Raw genomic sequence first — 15,826 nt, forward strand, 5'->3', positions numbered from 1 at the left:
AATAAGATAAAAAGCCAAGTCATACTGAATAATATTTTCAAGAATAATGAATAAATAATGAATCACTTCAGAAACAACCCTACTCACAAATGCACTGTTTGAACCAAGAAAAAGTTGAATTAAGCCATATAATGATAGCAAATTATAGCAATATGGAGTGATATTTGCAACAAATAAAACAAATAAATAAAACATTAACCAAGAATTCCAAGATGAACAAATGCATTATTTGTTGCAACAATATTCAATGTTATATCTTGAAACCTTTTTTGGAATATAACACTTGTTCCCCTTCTGTCGCTCTCTCCACGTTGTGTCAGAGAAGCGACACTAGGGGTCTCTCTTGAGCGCTGATATTCACCTCTGGACTATGAAAGAAGGCCAATGAGAGTTGGCAACCAGTATTTGCATGTCCCGCCCCCGGACATACGGGTATTTAAGTGGCGCAAATACGGGAGTTCATTCAGAAAATTTCTTCGGAGCCGATGGTCGTGCATGCAGTCTGCTGCGAGTTACACACCCAGTTCCTGTTTAAACCTCTGACGCTCTGCATGCTGTTGGATTTGACGGCGCATAACAGCGGCTTTCTCATTCGTGCACAGCTGTGCATTCTTGCCCCTGGGCGCTTCGACAGCGCAGACAACTCGAAAGAGTTATTCTAAAAGAGTTGAACGTCCTTCTCAGGACGCGTCTTTTTAAAGACGATTTTCCGCCTCTGTGTAGTTTCTGGATGCGTTGATTCTCCCCTCCTCTGACGGCCATAAAAACTGCCTTGCATTCCTGGGTTGCGATCACACGCAGGCAGCGTTTTTATGAATGGTCTATGTTTTCAGTACGAGAACATAGCCATGACAGCATTGCGGTCGTAGACTTTTTCTTGTAGTGAGAAAAAGCCGCTTCAGCCGCCCCCCGCGCATCGCCTCCTTCCTACGGGATTGAGGCAGGCGCCGCGGGCGATGAAAACGATCTGGGGACAGTGACGGGCTCCGTTTCGTCGGGTGAACCCCCTCGAAACCCCCCGCCTCCCCGGCACGCTTGCTTGTTTCCGTCCGAGCTCGGAATGAGAATTCTCTCCAATGGGTTATGTTTTCAGTGTGAGAACATAACCGTGGCAGCGTTGCGATCTCTGCTTTCTCTTGTAGTGAGAGAGAGCCATTTCAGCCGCCCCCCGCGCCTCGCCACCTTCCTACAGGATTGAGGCAGGCGCCGCGGGCGATGGAGAACGATCTGGGGAGAATAACGAGACGCTTTCGCCGGGTAAATCCCCTCGAAAACCTCCCGCCTCCCCGGCATGCTTGCCTGCTTCCCCCGAGCTCGGGATTAGTGTGGTCCGCTTAACAGCCTACCGTCCGGTCCCTCGAGCTCCCCGGCATTGGATGATGACATCACCGCTGCATCAGAGAGCGTAACAGCGGCGTCGGATGCTGATAACTCGCCTGGGCTGCCACCTTCGGGTCTCCGCCCAGTCTGAGCCTGATGCAAGAAGGTCCGCTATGCTTCCCCGGGCTTAATTGGTTCCGCTGACAGCCGCGCCCCCTCCCCCCCGGATTCCTTCCTGGACGTGCATGATTAGCTGAGCAAGCCCAGCTTCCTCGCTCCTCCGCTCTCGCTACCCTCGGTGGTAGAACGTCCCAGACCGCTCCCCCCTACACGCCATGGCCCCCTCCTGCAAGTCCACTGGGCCAGGGCACTTCAAAATCTGCACTTGGGTGGTCCTGTTCTTGACGTGCTGCAGGAACTGCACTCAAACAGACGATGAACACTCCGTGGTCCAGAAACGCAACAATGGACAGGCAGTACGGGAGGCAGACAAAGCATGCTTTCTCAAACGCCCCCGTCTCCCAGCTCCATCCATTCGGCGACACCACTTGACGACTTCACCCAACTTCACCCAGTCCTCAGTGGTGAAGAAACAGACGAAGGCTATTTTCAAGCAAAAAAAGCATCCTGCCCTGCCACAAACCTGCCGCCAGGGGCCATGACCGATCTTGGACCTGCGAGTTTTCAATCGGACCTTGTCCAAACTCCCGTTCAAAATGCTCACCCAGAAACAAATTCTATCTGGCGTCCGGCATCTAGATTGGTTCGCAGCGGTAGACCTGAAGGATGCGTACTTCCACATCTCAATTCGCCCTCGACATCGACCCTTCCTAAGGTTCGCATTCGACGGCCAGGCATATCAGTACAAAGTCCTCCCCTTCGGCCTGTCTCTGTCCCCTCGCGTCTTCACGAAAGTCGCAGAGGCAGCTCTTGCCCCGCTCCGAGAAGCCGCATATGCATACTCAATTACCTCGACGACTGGCTCATACTGGCCCACTCCCGAGAGTTACTATGCGCACACAGAGACCAGGTGCTCAGCCACCTCAGCCGTTTGGGGCTTCAGGTCAACTGGGAAAAGAGCAAACTCTCCCCGGTCCAGAGCATCTCTTTTCTCGGTCTGGAGTTAGACTCAGTCCCAATGACAGCACGTCTCTCCAACGAGCGTGCTCAGTCAGTGCTGAAATGCCTCGCTTCCTTCAAGCCAGGCGCCGTGGTCCCGCTAAAACGTTTCCAACAGCTCCTGGGGCATATGGCATCCTCCGCGGCGGCCGCGCCGCTGGGGTTGATGCATATGAGACCACTTCAGCACTGGCTCCGGACTCGAGTCCCGAGACGAGCATGGCGCCGCGCACGCACAACGTAAAAGTTACCTCTGCCTGCTGCCAAACCTTCAAACCCTGGACAGACCTCTGCTTTCTAAGGGCAGGAGTACCCTTGCAGCAGGTGTCCCGACGCGTTCTGGTCACAACCGACGCCTCCAAACTGGGTTGGGGCGCCGTGTGCAACGGGCGCGCAGCCGCAGGCCGGTGGAACCGAGGCACGCTGCGCTGGCACATCAACTGCCTAGAGCTGCTGGCTGTTTTTCTGGCCCTGCAGAAGTTTCTTCTGTTAATTCGGAACAAACACGTCCTAGTCAGGACAGACAGCACCACGGTCGTAGCCTACATAAACCACCAAGGCAGAGTACGCTCCCTCCACATGTCACAGCTCGCCCGTCGTCTCCTCCTTTGGAGTCAGCAGCGACTGGAGTCACTGCGCGCCACTCACATCCCCGGCAACCTCAATGTGATAGCGGACGCGCTGTCAAGACAAAGCTTGCCTGGCGGAGAGTGGAGGCTCCACCCCCAGTCGGTCCAGCTGATTTGGGACCGGTTCAGCAAGGCTCAGGTAGACCTGTTTGCCTCCCAAGAAACCTCCCACTGCCCACTCTGGTATGCCCGGACAGAGGCTCCCCTCGGGGCAGATGCGTTGGCACACAGCTGGCCGGCGGGGCTGCGCAAGTATGCATTTCCCCCAGTGAGCCTTCTTGCACATGTGCTATGCAAGGTCAGGGAGGACGAGGAGCAAGTCATTCTGGTAGCCCCTTACTGGCCCACCTGGACTTGGTTTTCGGACCTCACGCTCCTCACGACAGCCCCTCCCTGGCGAATTCACCTGAGGAAGGACCTTCTTTCTCAGGGACGGGGCACGCTCTGGCACCCGCACCCAGACCTCTGGAACCTCCACGTCTGGCCCTTGGACGGGATGCGGAAGATCTAGCCGGCCTACCACCGACCGTCATAGATACAATCAATCAAGCCAGAGCCCCCTCTACCAGGCATCTCTACGCTCTAAAGTGGCGTCTGTTCGTGGACTGGTGTTCTTCCCGAGCAGAAGACCCGCAAAAGTGCGCAGTTAGGTCAGTGCTCGTGTTTCTTCAGGAGAGGCTGGAGAGGAGGCTGTCCCCCTCCACCCTCAAGATGTATGTCGCCACTATCGTGGCCCACCACGACACGGTAGACGGCAAGTCTCTTGGTAAGCACGACTTAATCGTCAGGTTCCTAAAAGGTGCCCGGAGGATAACTCCCTCCCGGCCTAACCTGTTCCCCTCCTGGGATCTCTCGGTCATCCTTACGGGACTCCAGAGACCCCCCTTCGAGCCGCTTGACTCAGCTGGACTCAGGGCCCTCTCTCTCAAGACTGCCCTGCTGATTGCGCTCGCTTCCATCAAGAGGATCGGGGACCTGCATGCGTTCTCTGTTAGCGACGCTTGCCTGGAGTCCGGTACGGCAGATACTTTCGTGATCCTAAGACCGCGACCGGGCTATGTGCCCAAGGTTCCTACCACGCCCTTCAGGGATCAGGTGGTGAACCTGCAAGCGCTGCCCCGGGAGGAGGCAGACCCAGCCCTTTCACTGCTATGTCCAGTACGTGCTTCACGTATTTATCTGGACCGCACACAGAGCACCAGACGCTCTGAGCAGCTCTTTGTCTGCTTTGGGGGACAGCAGAAAGGGAACGCTGTCTCCAAGCAGAGACTCGCCCACTGGGTTGTCGACGCCATTTCCCTGGCTTATCACACCCAGGCCGCGCCCCCCCTTGCGGGTCCGAGCTCACTCCACCAGGAGTGTTGCGCCCTCATGGGCACTGGCTAGGGGCACTGCCCTAGCAGAAATTTGTAGAGCAGCGGGCTGGGCAACACCTAACACTTTTGCGAGATTCTACAATCTCCGAGTTGAGTCAGTATCGTCCCGAGTTTTCTCAGGTACCAAGCCCGTAGAACTCGGTAGCACGCCCACGATCTGACCGGGTGAATCGCTTGCACCTAGCGCCCTTCCCCCTAAACAGGGGAAACAGTGCGCCTTCATTCCCAGGAGATCTCAGGTTTGGGACACTGGTTGATTCCTCCCTAGCCCTCGTGGGTCGCAGTTCAGCGGAGGAACTCGCCGACCCAAGCCACTGTGGGTACCTTAAGCTACCCTGTACTGGTATAGGTGCTCCACAGGTAAGGCCTCCTTCGGACCCCCCCTGTGTGTAACACCACGGTTCTGTCCCCTCTGGCGAGCGGACTCCCGTGTTTCCCTTAGGCAGTCATGGCTGCCTCGGTTGCCGTGCTGTATGTTCCCCCCTCTATGAGGCTGGATCCACCACCGCACCAACTTTTCCACATAGGCCCTAAGTAGGCCTCTGATGGTTTTGCAACTGAAACTTGCCTCCCCTCTCGGGTAGGCGTGGCCTCCGCAGGGTCTTCTCCGCCCTGAATAAGGGCTAAGACCCCCTTCCCTCAATGCGTGTAAGGGCCCCGGCCTTAGTTGCTCTATGCGAGAAACATAGAGAGAAAAGAGGCCCGGCCAGGCTTCTCCCGTTCCCAGGTTGGCAGCCAGCACCTTGTTCCCCCCTCCAGGGTAACAATAAGGAATCCTGATGGCTTAAATGGGGCATTGGGGAAGGGTATGTGCAGCCTGATGCAGTTGGTCATCCTGCACGTAAGATTACCTGCTCGCTCCTGTATCAGCAGTTCACGTACACGGCTCAGCGCATGTCACTTTTATAAGTGGACCCCTAGTGTCGCTTCTTTGACACAACGTGGAGAGAGCGACAGAAGGGGAACATCTAGGTTACGTATGTAACCTCCATTCCCCGATGGAGGGAACGAGACGTTGTGTCTCCCCTGCCACGTCGCTGAGCCGAGCCACTGTTGTGGCCGGACCATTTCCGGCTCCTCAGAAAAATCCTGAATGAACTCCCGTATTTGCGCCGCTTAAATACCCGTATGTCCGGGGGCGGGCCATGCAAATACTGGTTGCCAACTCTCATTGGCCTTTTTTCATAGTCCAGAGGTGAATATCGGCACTCAAGAGAGACCCCTAGTGTCGCTTCTCTGACACAACGTCTCGTTCCCTCCATCAGGGAACGGGGGTTACATACGTAACCTAGACGTTACATGTGCATGTGTTCATGTATTTAACCTTAACGTAAAGTGTATAATTAAATTCCCCCCATACATTATTAAAAGAGTACACATACATTAACTCTGTCTTGTGAATTTCTGCAATCCTTCGCTCCAGCTTCTCTGAGTGCTTGGGGAAAAACTGGAACTTGGAGCTGTAGCCCTCTGGATGCTTTCCTGGGTCATAGTCTCCAATCTCAGCTGCAAAGTAGTCACAAAAATCAATCATTCACCATGCATCCATTCATAGTTTCAGTTCTCAGCAGGAAAGCAGTCACTAAAATCAATCGCTCATCGTGCTACATTTACGCTAATTTTAAATTAGTTTTTGTAAACATATGGGAATGCTAAAATGTCGACTTAAAGGGACAGTTCACCCAAATATGAATGAATCATCCTACATACATATGTCTCTGAGATGTCTGTTTAAGAGTGTTTCATCTGGAAAGCATCACTGATTAAAACCTACTAAACATCTTTCAAATATCAGATTAAAAAACATTCTAAATCATGAACATCTCAAAGACATTTGCTGAATGTCTTCTTGACATCCGAGGTGAAATGTCTTATAGACATATTGCATATGAGCAAACAACCTAAAAAATATGACTTCCAGATATAAACACACACATCAAATAGACATCTGGGTGATGCCTGTGTGCTATCAGGGATGTTTTTCAAATGAATGTGACTTACTTTCTTCCATAGAACACAAAAGGAGATGTTAGGCATGTTTGCCACATGCATCATTTACTTTTATTGTAAGGCTTTTGTAAGAATTCTATGAGCAAATGCCCAAGACATCCTGTACACTACTCTGTGAGATATAAACTGATAAAATATTAGTTTAATTCATGTGGGGCAGCAAATTAAAATCTCATATTTCTGGGCTTGAAATAAATGTTGGCAAAGAAACAAATGTGAGCCAAATTGAATATTAATTTTTTTTCTGATATTCCAGCCAACTGAAACAACAAAATCTAACAATGCATTGTCTGCATAATCATCATCATCAAAAAACCCAAAAAACAACTACACATACTGTACTTTAACATATCAGTATATACCATCACATATACAGTATATGCAGAATACTTATACTGGTTTGCTGCCAACTAATATTTTTATTAAATTGTGAAAAAAAGTTTAAAGCACAGAACATAAACTATATGATCTTTTGAATGTCAGAAATATGTGTGTGTGTGTGTGTGTGGCTATACTTGTGAGTGCCACATGTTTGAAAATGTCCTCATTAATATAGTGAATCTGGCTGAAAATACACTAGGACATTTTAAGGGGTCCTAATAAATCAGCCAAATTATGTTTAGCTTTAAATGCACATATATGCACAGGCCCCTCTGTGAATCACCTCCATACCATGGTAGAGGGTTTTGGGTGCCTCAATGAGCCCAGGAGCTATGCTGCCGGGGGCAATTGCTCCTGGTAGGGTCTGCCAAGGCAAACTGGTCTTGGGTGAGAGGACAGACTAAGAGCGATTAAAAAGTAACCTATGATTTTCAAAAACAAAGAACCAGAAACCTCGCCTGGAACAGGGAAACCAGAGCTCGTCGGCGAGTGCCTGGTGGTCGGGCTATCTGCCCGAGGCTGAGCTGCTGACCTCAACTGGGGATATAGTTGGGTGGTGGAAAGAACACTTCGAGGACCTCCTGAACCCCGCCGACATGCCTTCTGGGGAGGAAGCAGATTCAGAGGACTCTGAGAAGGACTTACCATCACGGTTGCTGAGGTCACTGAGGTAGTCAATAAACTCCTTGGTGGCAGGGCTCCGGGGGTGGATGAGATTTGCCCAGAATATCTGAAGGCTCTGGATGTTGTTGGGCTGTCTTGGTTGACATACCTTTTCAATATTGCATGGAAGGGGGTACAGTACCCTTGGATTGGCAAAGTGGGGTGGTGGTCCCCATTTTTAAGAAGGGGGACAGGAGGATGTGCTCCAACTTTATGGGGATCACAATCCTCAGCCTCCCTGGAAAACCCTATGCCTGGGTGCTGGAAAGGAGGGTTCGGCTGGTAGTTGAACCTCGGATTCAGGAGGAACAATGCAGATTACGTCCTGGGTGTGGAACACTGGACCAACTTTGTACCCTATTGAGAATACTGGAGGGATCATGGGAGTTTGCCAAACCAATCTACATGTGTTTTGTGGACTTGGAAAAGGTATACAATCGTGCTTTGGGAGTACAGGGTATCGGGCTCGCTGCTACGAGCCATCCGGTCCCTTTATGACCGGAGCCAGAGTTTGGTTCGCATTGCCAGCAGTATGTCAAACTTGTTCCCAGTGAATTTTGGACTCCACCAGGGTTGCCCCTTGTTACCGGTTCTGTTTAAAAGTTTTATGGCAGAATATCTAGGTGCAGCCAAGGGGTGGAGGGGGTCCAATTCGGTAACCTCAGGAATACATTCCTGCTTTTTGCAGATGATGTGGTCCTGTTGGCTTCATCGGGGAGTGCCCACCAGTGTTTATTGAGACAGTATGCAGCTGAGTGTGAAGCGGCAGGAATGAGGATCAGCACCTCCAAGTCCGAGTCCATGGTCCTCTGCTGGAAAAAGGTAGAGTGCCCTCATCAGGTTGGAGATGAGTGGCTGCCGTCGTGGTGAAGAGAGAGCTGAGCCTGAGGGCAAGGCTATCGATATACCAGTCAATCTACGTTCCTTCCCTGAACTTTGGTCACAAGCTTTTGGTAGTGACCAAAAGGATGAAATTGTGGATACAAGCAGTGGAAAAGAGTTTCCTTTATAGAGTGTCTGGCCTTAGCCTTAGAGATAGGGTAAAGAGCTTGGACATTCAGGAAGGGCTCAATGTAGAGCCGTTGCTCCTCCACATCAAAAGGAGCCAATTGAGGTGGTTCAGACATCTTTCTAGGATGCCACCAGATGCCCCCCTGTAGATGTATTCTGGGCATGTCCATCCGGGAGGAGATCTCAGGGCAGACCCAGGACAAAGTGGAGAGATTACATCTAAGCTGGCCTGAGAACACCTCGGTATCCTCCCAGGAGAGCTAGCTGAAGTGGTTGGAGAGAGGGAGGTCTGGGTATCCCTGCTCAAACTACTGCCCCTGTGACCCAGACCTGGATTAAGCAGGAGAAAATGGATGGATGGATGGATATATGCACAGGTTTCTGCGAGGATTACTTTTAGGGGATATAATATATCTTTAGTCTGCTAAAGATATTAAATGAAATTTCATATGAAATCAATGGAAGTCTATGAGATTTCCTCACTTATATAGAGAAACAAACCTGTGTGTTTGTGTGTGTGTGTGTTGAGCAGTGTGTGAAGTTCCAGAGTCCACTTGGCAATTCTGATTTACCTTGTAAGATGTAAGCCGCCAACATGGCCGCGTCAGAGGTTTTGCAAAGTAGACGACCGTGGTACAGATCTCTCTTGATCTGCAGGAAGATGAGATACCTGCAACCAAGACACAAAGTGAGATGTCAAATAGAGGGAGAAAATACCTAATTTATGCCTTTATCCTCCACATTAGTGTTTGAATATGTAAGTGATTAACGGGAGAAAATTTTACAAAGCTAAATATTCAACCACTTATCTGTAATGAGGGACACAAATGCATTGTGAAAAACGTCTCAGGTTACATGTGTAACCCTTGTTCCCTGAAAAAAGCGGAACGAGATGTTGCGCTGCTAAGCGCTACGGGGAACAGCTCTAGCTGTGAGCCAAGCTGAATAATGTGTGAAACACGTCAATGAACATTGACCGGAATTTATAGCCTCGGCTGATGTAATCATTAGATGCACCTGCGGCCAGGCTATAAATGGATACGTCACCAGGTGTCGTCAGATACTTCTTTTTGAAGAGCAGTCCTGGGACGTCCCAGTGCGGCAAAGCAGCACAACATCTCGTTCCGCTTTTTTCAGAGAACAAGGGTTACACATGTAACCCGAGACGTTCCATTTACAAAAAGCTTCACTACGATGTTGCACTGCTAAGCGCTACGGGGAACGCAATACCCACGCCGCCGCACTTGGGGCTGTCCGGACCCCAACGGTTGTGCAGTGTACTCACAAAAACGCGAGAGGTCTCAGACATGAGCTTGAGATGTCGACACAGGGGCATAAGGGCCCGGAGTAGCAAAGCATCTAACCCATAAATTTCGATGAATGTGTGCGAAGAGAACCCTATCGCAACACAAACTTGTCATAAAAACTGATGAATGTGAACGGAGAGGACCAGCTTGCCGCGTCACAAACTTGTTCTGGCATGAGCTGAGATGTTGACTCAAGGGCATAAGAGCCCGGAGTAGCAAAGCATCTAACCCATAAAGTTCGATGAATGTGTACGGAGAGGACCAACCTGCCGCACCACAAACTTGCAGAGGGGGACCTCTAGCCAAGGCTTTAGAGGAGGAGAGCCCTCTGGTAGAGTGCGCCCTAAAACCTACTGGCGAAGCTTGATCGCGCGCCTCGTAGGCCGGGCAGTAATGTCCCTCACCCAAAGTGACAAAGTCTGTCAGGACGTGACCGCCACCCGGTCACGGCTTCAAAGTGAAGAATTGCTGCCCTGATTTTACGCCACTAGCAAATGCGGTGGACATAAGTCTGACGGGTACAGACTGGACAAAGTCTGAGAAGTCTTAGCTGCTCCGGCGTTGCAAATGGCAGGGAGCAGAAGGCTTAGAGAATAACCGGCCAAGGGTCGCGAAAGGCACCTTGGGCAGGTAGTCAGGGTGAGGGTGCAAAGAATGCTTTTGGTCCTACCTGGGGCAACTCAAAACAGGCCGGCAAGAGAGACAGAGCCTGTATGTACCCAAGTCTCCTCAGAGACGTAATTGCCATAAGAAAAACCATCTTGAGAGTCAGATGTCTACCAAATGCTGACTCTAGAGGGTTTAAAAGGGGGGGTCTTACCCTATGAAGAGGTCCTAGCAAGGATGCCTCTTAGAGGGCACCCCGCCCACCAAGGCGTGGCAAACCGAAGTGGAAGCCACATAGAACCTGGCAGTGGCGAGGCAAGTGCCCGCTGACAGTTCTTTCCACCGAAAATCCAGAACTGAAGCAAACTGGCAGTTAGCTGGTTCTGTAATTGAACTTATTAGAAGGAAACGCATGCAGGCGCATTTGTGCCATGTATGCGCCACCACGATCAGCACCCCCGAGGGGGGGGACTGGGTGACTCAGGGAGAAGTAGAGGAGACATTGCGCTATCAACAGAGGCGAAGAGGTCCTCTTCTGCCCTGTAAAATCTACCCAGATCAGTTCCAAGTGGAGGGAGCCCTAGCACTTGCAATGGTCTCGATAACTTCAGGAGAAAGCCCTGTGAACCTCAGTTGGTACCCTACAGGGGCCAAGCATGAAAGGTTTCACAATTCGGGCCGGGATGAATATGTCCCCTGAGCCTGAGAAAGAAGGTCCTACCTGTTCGGAATCGCCCAAGGCGAGCCGTCGAGGAGAGATATAACTCCGAGAACCATATCCTGTTCAGCCAGTGCAGCGCCATTAATAGGAGGCAAGACCCTTGCTGGTGAACATTGCCAAGACTCCTGGGAGCAGAGAAACTGGGGAAAGAAACGCATACAGACGCATTCTGGGTCATGTATGTGTCTTAACGTCCAGACCCAAGGGGGCTGGGTGATTTCAGGGAGAAGTAGAGGAGACATTGCACTATTCATAGAGGCGAAGAGGTCCTCTTCTGCCCTAAGATCTCACCCAAACTTGTTCCAAGTGGAAAAAGCCCAGCATTTAAAAAGGTCTCGATAACCTCAGGAGAGAGCCCTGTGTTCCTCAGTTGGTACCCTTAGGGGTTGAAAGATTCCACAATTTGGGGCAGGGATGAAATATTGCCCTGTGCCTGAGACAGAAGATCCTTCCTGTTCGGCATCGCCAAAGGCGAGCCGTCGAGGGAAGAGGTTAGCTCCGAGAACCAAGCCCTGTTCGGCCAGTGCGGTGCTATCAGTAAGAGGCAAAAACCCTTGCTGGCGAACTCTGGGCAACTACTACCTTAGGGTGGAGTTCTTAACTCCCCCGTTGGTATTTTCTGTCTGGACCGTAAATCTGCTCCCATATACGGGCATCCAGGGATATAACTGACCTGAGTGACAGGAGCTTGCCCTGGGCCCTAAGGAGAACCCAACGTGTCAAAAATACAGCTGACAAGAACGTGGGTCTCCTTGATGATTTATGTAAGAGGCTACCGCTGCATTGTCCACCCGCACCAAGACATGGCAGCCTCAGGAGGAGGTATTTCAGGGCCAGAAATACAGCCATCAACCCGAGACAGTGACTGTGACAACCGAGCTGACGACCCTCCTATCCCCTTAAGCTGGACGACCATTTAAGGCCGCTACCCCGCCCATCAGGGAGGCGTCTGTCGTTAGCAGCCTGCGACAACAAGACGCACCTAGAGTGGGACCCAAGGCAGAAAACCGGGGTCTGAACCACATAGAAAGGGAACAAAGCCTAGGTGCGTAACCCTATCCTTGGAAGAATCCCCTGGCTTTTGGCCACAACAAAACGGTCTCTTGAGCAGAAGGTCCAGAGGGATCACTGTGGACGCATTTGCCCTGAGACCTGGAAATCATTGATACTGATAACAGTGCAACCTTGACCTAGCCTGACTTTGCTCAGGGTGATCTAAATGGACTCAATCCTAGCGGGAGACAGTTGTGCCCGCATTGAGATTGAACTCCATACGATGCCCCGATAGACAGTGTTCTCAGTGGGAGAGAGGACGCTTTTCTTGGCGTTGAGCCTCAACCCCAGAGAAACAGATGAGCTAAGATGATGTCCCTGTGCTGAACTGCCAGTTCCTGGAACTGCGCTAGGATCAGCCAGTCGTCTACATAATTCAGAATGCAGATGCCCCGGAGTCGCAAGGAGCCAGCGCTACATCATGCATTGTGAATGTGCGGGTAAAAAGGGCTAGGCTGAGTGAAAGAACCTGACCCTGGAAGACTTCGCCCCCGGAAGTGAACCTCAGGAACTTTCCATGTTGTGGCAGAACTTCTAAATGAAGTATAGAAGTATAGTGCGTCATAAGATCGATGGTGACCAGCCAAACGAGTTGTAGGGCTTGAGACATGACCGTCTTGACAGGCATCATCTTGGACTTGAACACCCACGGTTAGTTCAAGCTTTAAGATCTAAGCCAGACGCCACCCCTCACCATCCATGGGAAACGGGAAGTATTTAGTGTAATAACCTAACTCGCTCTCTGGAAGGGGAACACATACCATGGCCCCTTTAACCAGGAGATTGAGTTATTTTTTTTATTTTTTTACATAAAAAGAATTCCGGTTTACGGTAGTGAGAACACGCCGTTGAAACACGGAAAAGCGGCGAGTGAATTAAATCCTGACGCCCTTATATGACCCACAGAAAAGAATATATCCGGCAGAAGTTTCCACGCTGCCAGGATCTCTGAGATGGGTATTATATTTTAACACTTCCTGTTGAGGGGTTGTCGCTTGTTTCGCGTCCTGAATAACATACAGGAACAGCGAAAACACCCAATTTTGACGGAAGCCTCTGCAACCCGAAACACCAAGAGGTTGCGGGAATGGAGGGGCTTCGAGGGTGGCGAGACTGTCCCCAACCCTGGGAGGAGCAGCATAGTGTGCAGAGCAGCATAGTGTGCAGAGCAGCACCAGCCTGACCTGCTGCTTGATAAGTCCTTCCCACTAAAGTGGAGGTTGTCCTACAAGGCTTTGAGGGGAGAGAGGGCTCTTACCCCCAAACAAACAGCAAAAACTGATGTGTGTCGTCTTCAGCTATAGAGCGAGAAGAGGGGAACACGCACCGTTTGCGGCTTTCAGTCATTCTCTCTATATTTTCTAAACAGAAGAGAAAAAAGAACAACGTTCACTGCACACTGCCTAACTGATTCTATCTCCTAACAGAGGAAAGAAAGTTTTGACAGGGTTTGTGAAACACACAGAAACAGAATCGCTCCGAAAAAAGAGTTTCTGACGACACCTGGTGACGTATCCATTTATAGCCTGGCCGCAGGTGCATCTAATGATTACATCAGCCGAGACTATAAATTCCAGTCAATGTTCATTGACGTGTTTCACACATTATTCAGCTTGGCTCACAGCTAGAGCTGTTCCCTGTAGCGCTTAGCAGCGCAACATCGTAGTGAAGCTTTTTGTAAAGGGAACATTACACTGTCATGGTAGAAGGAAAGATAACAAAAAACAAATTGTGTATTTAACCAAAATTCTGAATATTTGTTTTTAGATTTTGTTAAATTGCTATCTGCTTTCAGAACAAGGATACGTGTGAATTAAAAACAACAGTGTTGTTTTGGGAAGGGATGCCCAAAGCAGACTGTTGTTTCTCTAAGTTGGGAGATATTAGACAATACTCAATACTCAAAAACTGTTGCACACCCAAACGTTTGCCTCTTTGGGATTAACATCTGTTTAGCAGTTCTATAATATTACAAGAACAGATGCTACTTAATGCATTTTAGAGCTGACAGACTAGATTTTTCTGGAAAGGAAAGCGTAAAATCAGAATATATTTAACACTGAATGCAATGTGGAAAAACACAACAATATATTAATCTTTTTGACACTGATTTTGTACAGTAAAATGTAATTTTAAATAAGTGTGTTACAGTGATTTTACAAGTATGAGGTATGTCTCAAATGTTGTACCTAAGAACACAAATGTAGAATGATCAGTGGTGAGCTTTCCCCACAGTAAAATCACTGTAATGCACAGACTTAAGTGGCTTTACTGCTTTTATAATATGGCAACAACTAATGTTCAATATACAGTAAGAAGATGGATTATTTAATATGATTTTATCTATTTGTTTTACAGTAAGTCAAGTTCAGTAAATTAAACATTAAAATACACAAAACAACAAAATAACTGACACACATTATCTCTGAATTTATGAAGCTGTTAAATTTTTTTTTTACATAAAGATAGTAGCTTCCCGGCCTACACCACTATTATCACATTTTGCTATTCATAATTAAATCCGGTCCCTCAGCAATGTGTAACATCTGCTGGTCGATACCTCTCACCTTCAGTGCAACAGATGTCCTGTGAGTAAAGAGCGACATGCTTGTCTTTAACTTCCCAAAGTAGGCCAGCCCAGCTAGAGCTAATATCTTTTCACTTAAGAGGCCATAGGAGCTAAAAATTCAATTATGTAGCCTGAATTCTCTATGTGACACCAGCTAAATGGCAATTTCTGTAACCATCAGTCAATTTCTAACCTACATATCGCTTTCCATTTATATCTCTAACTTCTTTTTATGGAGCGATATTGTACTTGTCAGTGTTGTTTGGTTCTGGTGTAGGACAAACCAAATACAGGAAGAACTAAATGGCAAAGTATTGGGCTGAGATGCTTGTTTTTGTTCTGTAAAATATGCACTTTTAAGTTATTTTATAACAAACAGAGAAAATAGAATAAATATTAATAATACACAAATATGTAATATTAAGTTATTTATCTCAGTATGGTGAGGGTGAAAAGGAACTGTTTCCTTTCAAATTAATACCTTTAATATTGTTAGTAGTGCATATCATTTTTTGTTATAAGTTCATGTAAGTTATGTGCTTCCAGTAACCTGGGGTCAGTGGAATAGAACACCTGTCATCACCCTATTGTCAAGCACTATTGCCAAGAAACTATGTTTATTATTAAACAAGAGACACATGTTCCCAAAACTTTAAGGAAAGCATCATTTAAAAAAAAATATATATATAAAAAATATATATTTTTTTTTTATAACAGATCTTATGCTAAATTAACAACTAGAAAATCTAACTTTCGTTATTAGGTTTTTTTTTATCTCTTTATTTCTTGTGAATGTTTTTACCTCCACCTTTTTTGAAAAAAATCCTCACCATTAACTATAAGCTAAATCATACTTTTTCTACTAAAAACTTATTTAAAAAAAAAAACAAAAAAACAAATTGACCTTATAATTACATGTCTTGTTAAAAATATATATATTTCATTTTTCAACTTTATTAGAAGGCAATTTACAATATTCACCACCTATGTGCAAGCACACGTGTCTTAAGGATTAGAATTGAAAAATATATAGTATATATATTTAGTATATAATAAGTACA

The 15,826-nt window shown here is 48.2% G+C and overlaps 1 protein-coding gene across 2 annotated transcripts in view; it reads right to left on the minus strand.

Moving 5' to 3' along the window:
- Positions 1-15,826, minus strand: part of LOC127623394 (FERM domain-containing protein 5-like) — a 175,740-nt gene that overhangs the window by 27,346 nt on the left and 132,568 nt on the right. For both annotated transcript variants that reach the window (XM_052097852.1, XM_052097851.1), the window contains 2 exons: positions 9,082-9,179; positions 5,827-5,950 (listed from right to left, as the gene is read on the minus strand). In XM_052097852.1, the coding sequence (XP_051953812.1) occupies positions 5,827-5,950; positions 9,082-9,179 (222 nt within the window). The remainder of the gene's footprint in view (positions 1-5,826; positions 5,951-9,081; positions 9,180-15,826) is intronic.

This window comes from Xyrauchen texanus, chromosome 29 (genome assembly GCF_025860055.1).
Source record: "Xyrauchen texanus isolate HMW12.3.18 chromosome 29, RBS_HiC_50CHRs, whole genome shotgun sequence".
NCBI classification, from domain to species: Eukaryota; Metazoa; Chordata; class Actinopteri; order Cypriniformes; family Catostomidae; genus Xyrauchen; species Xyrauchen texanus.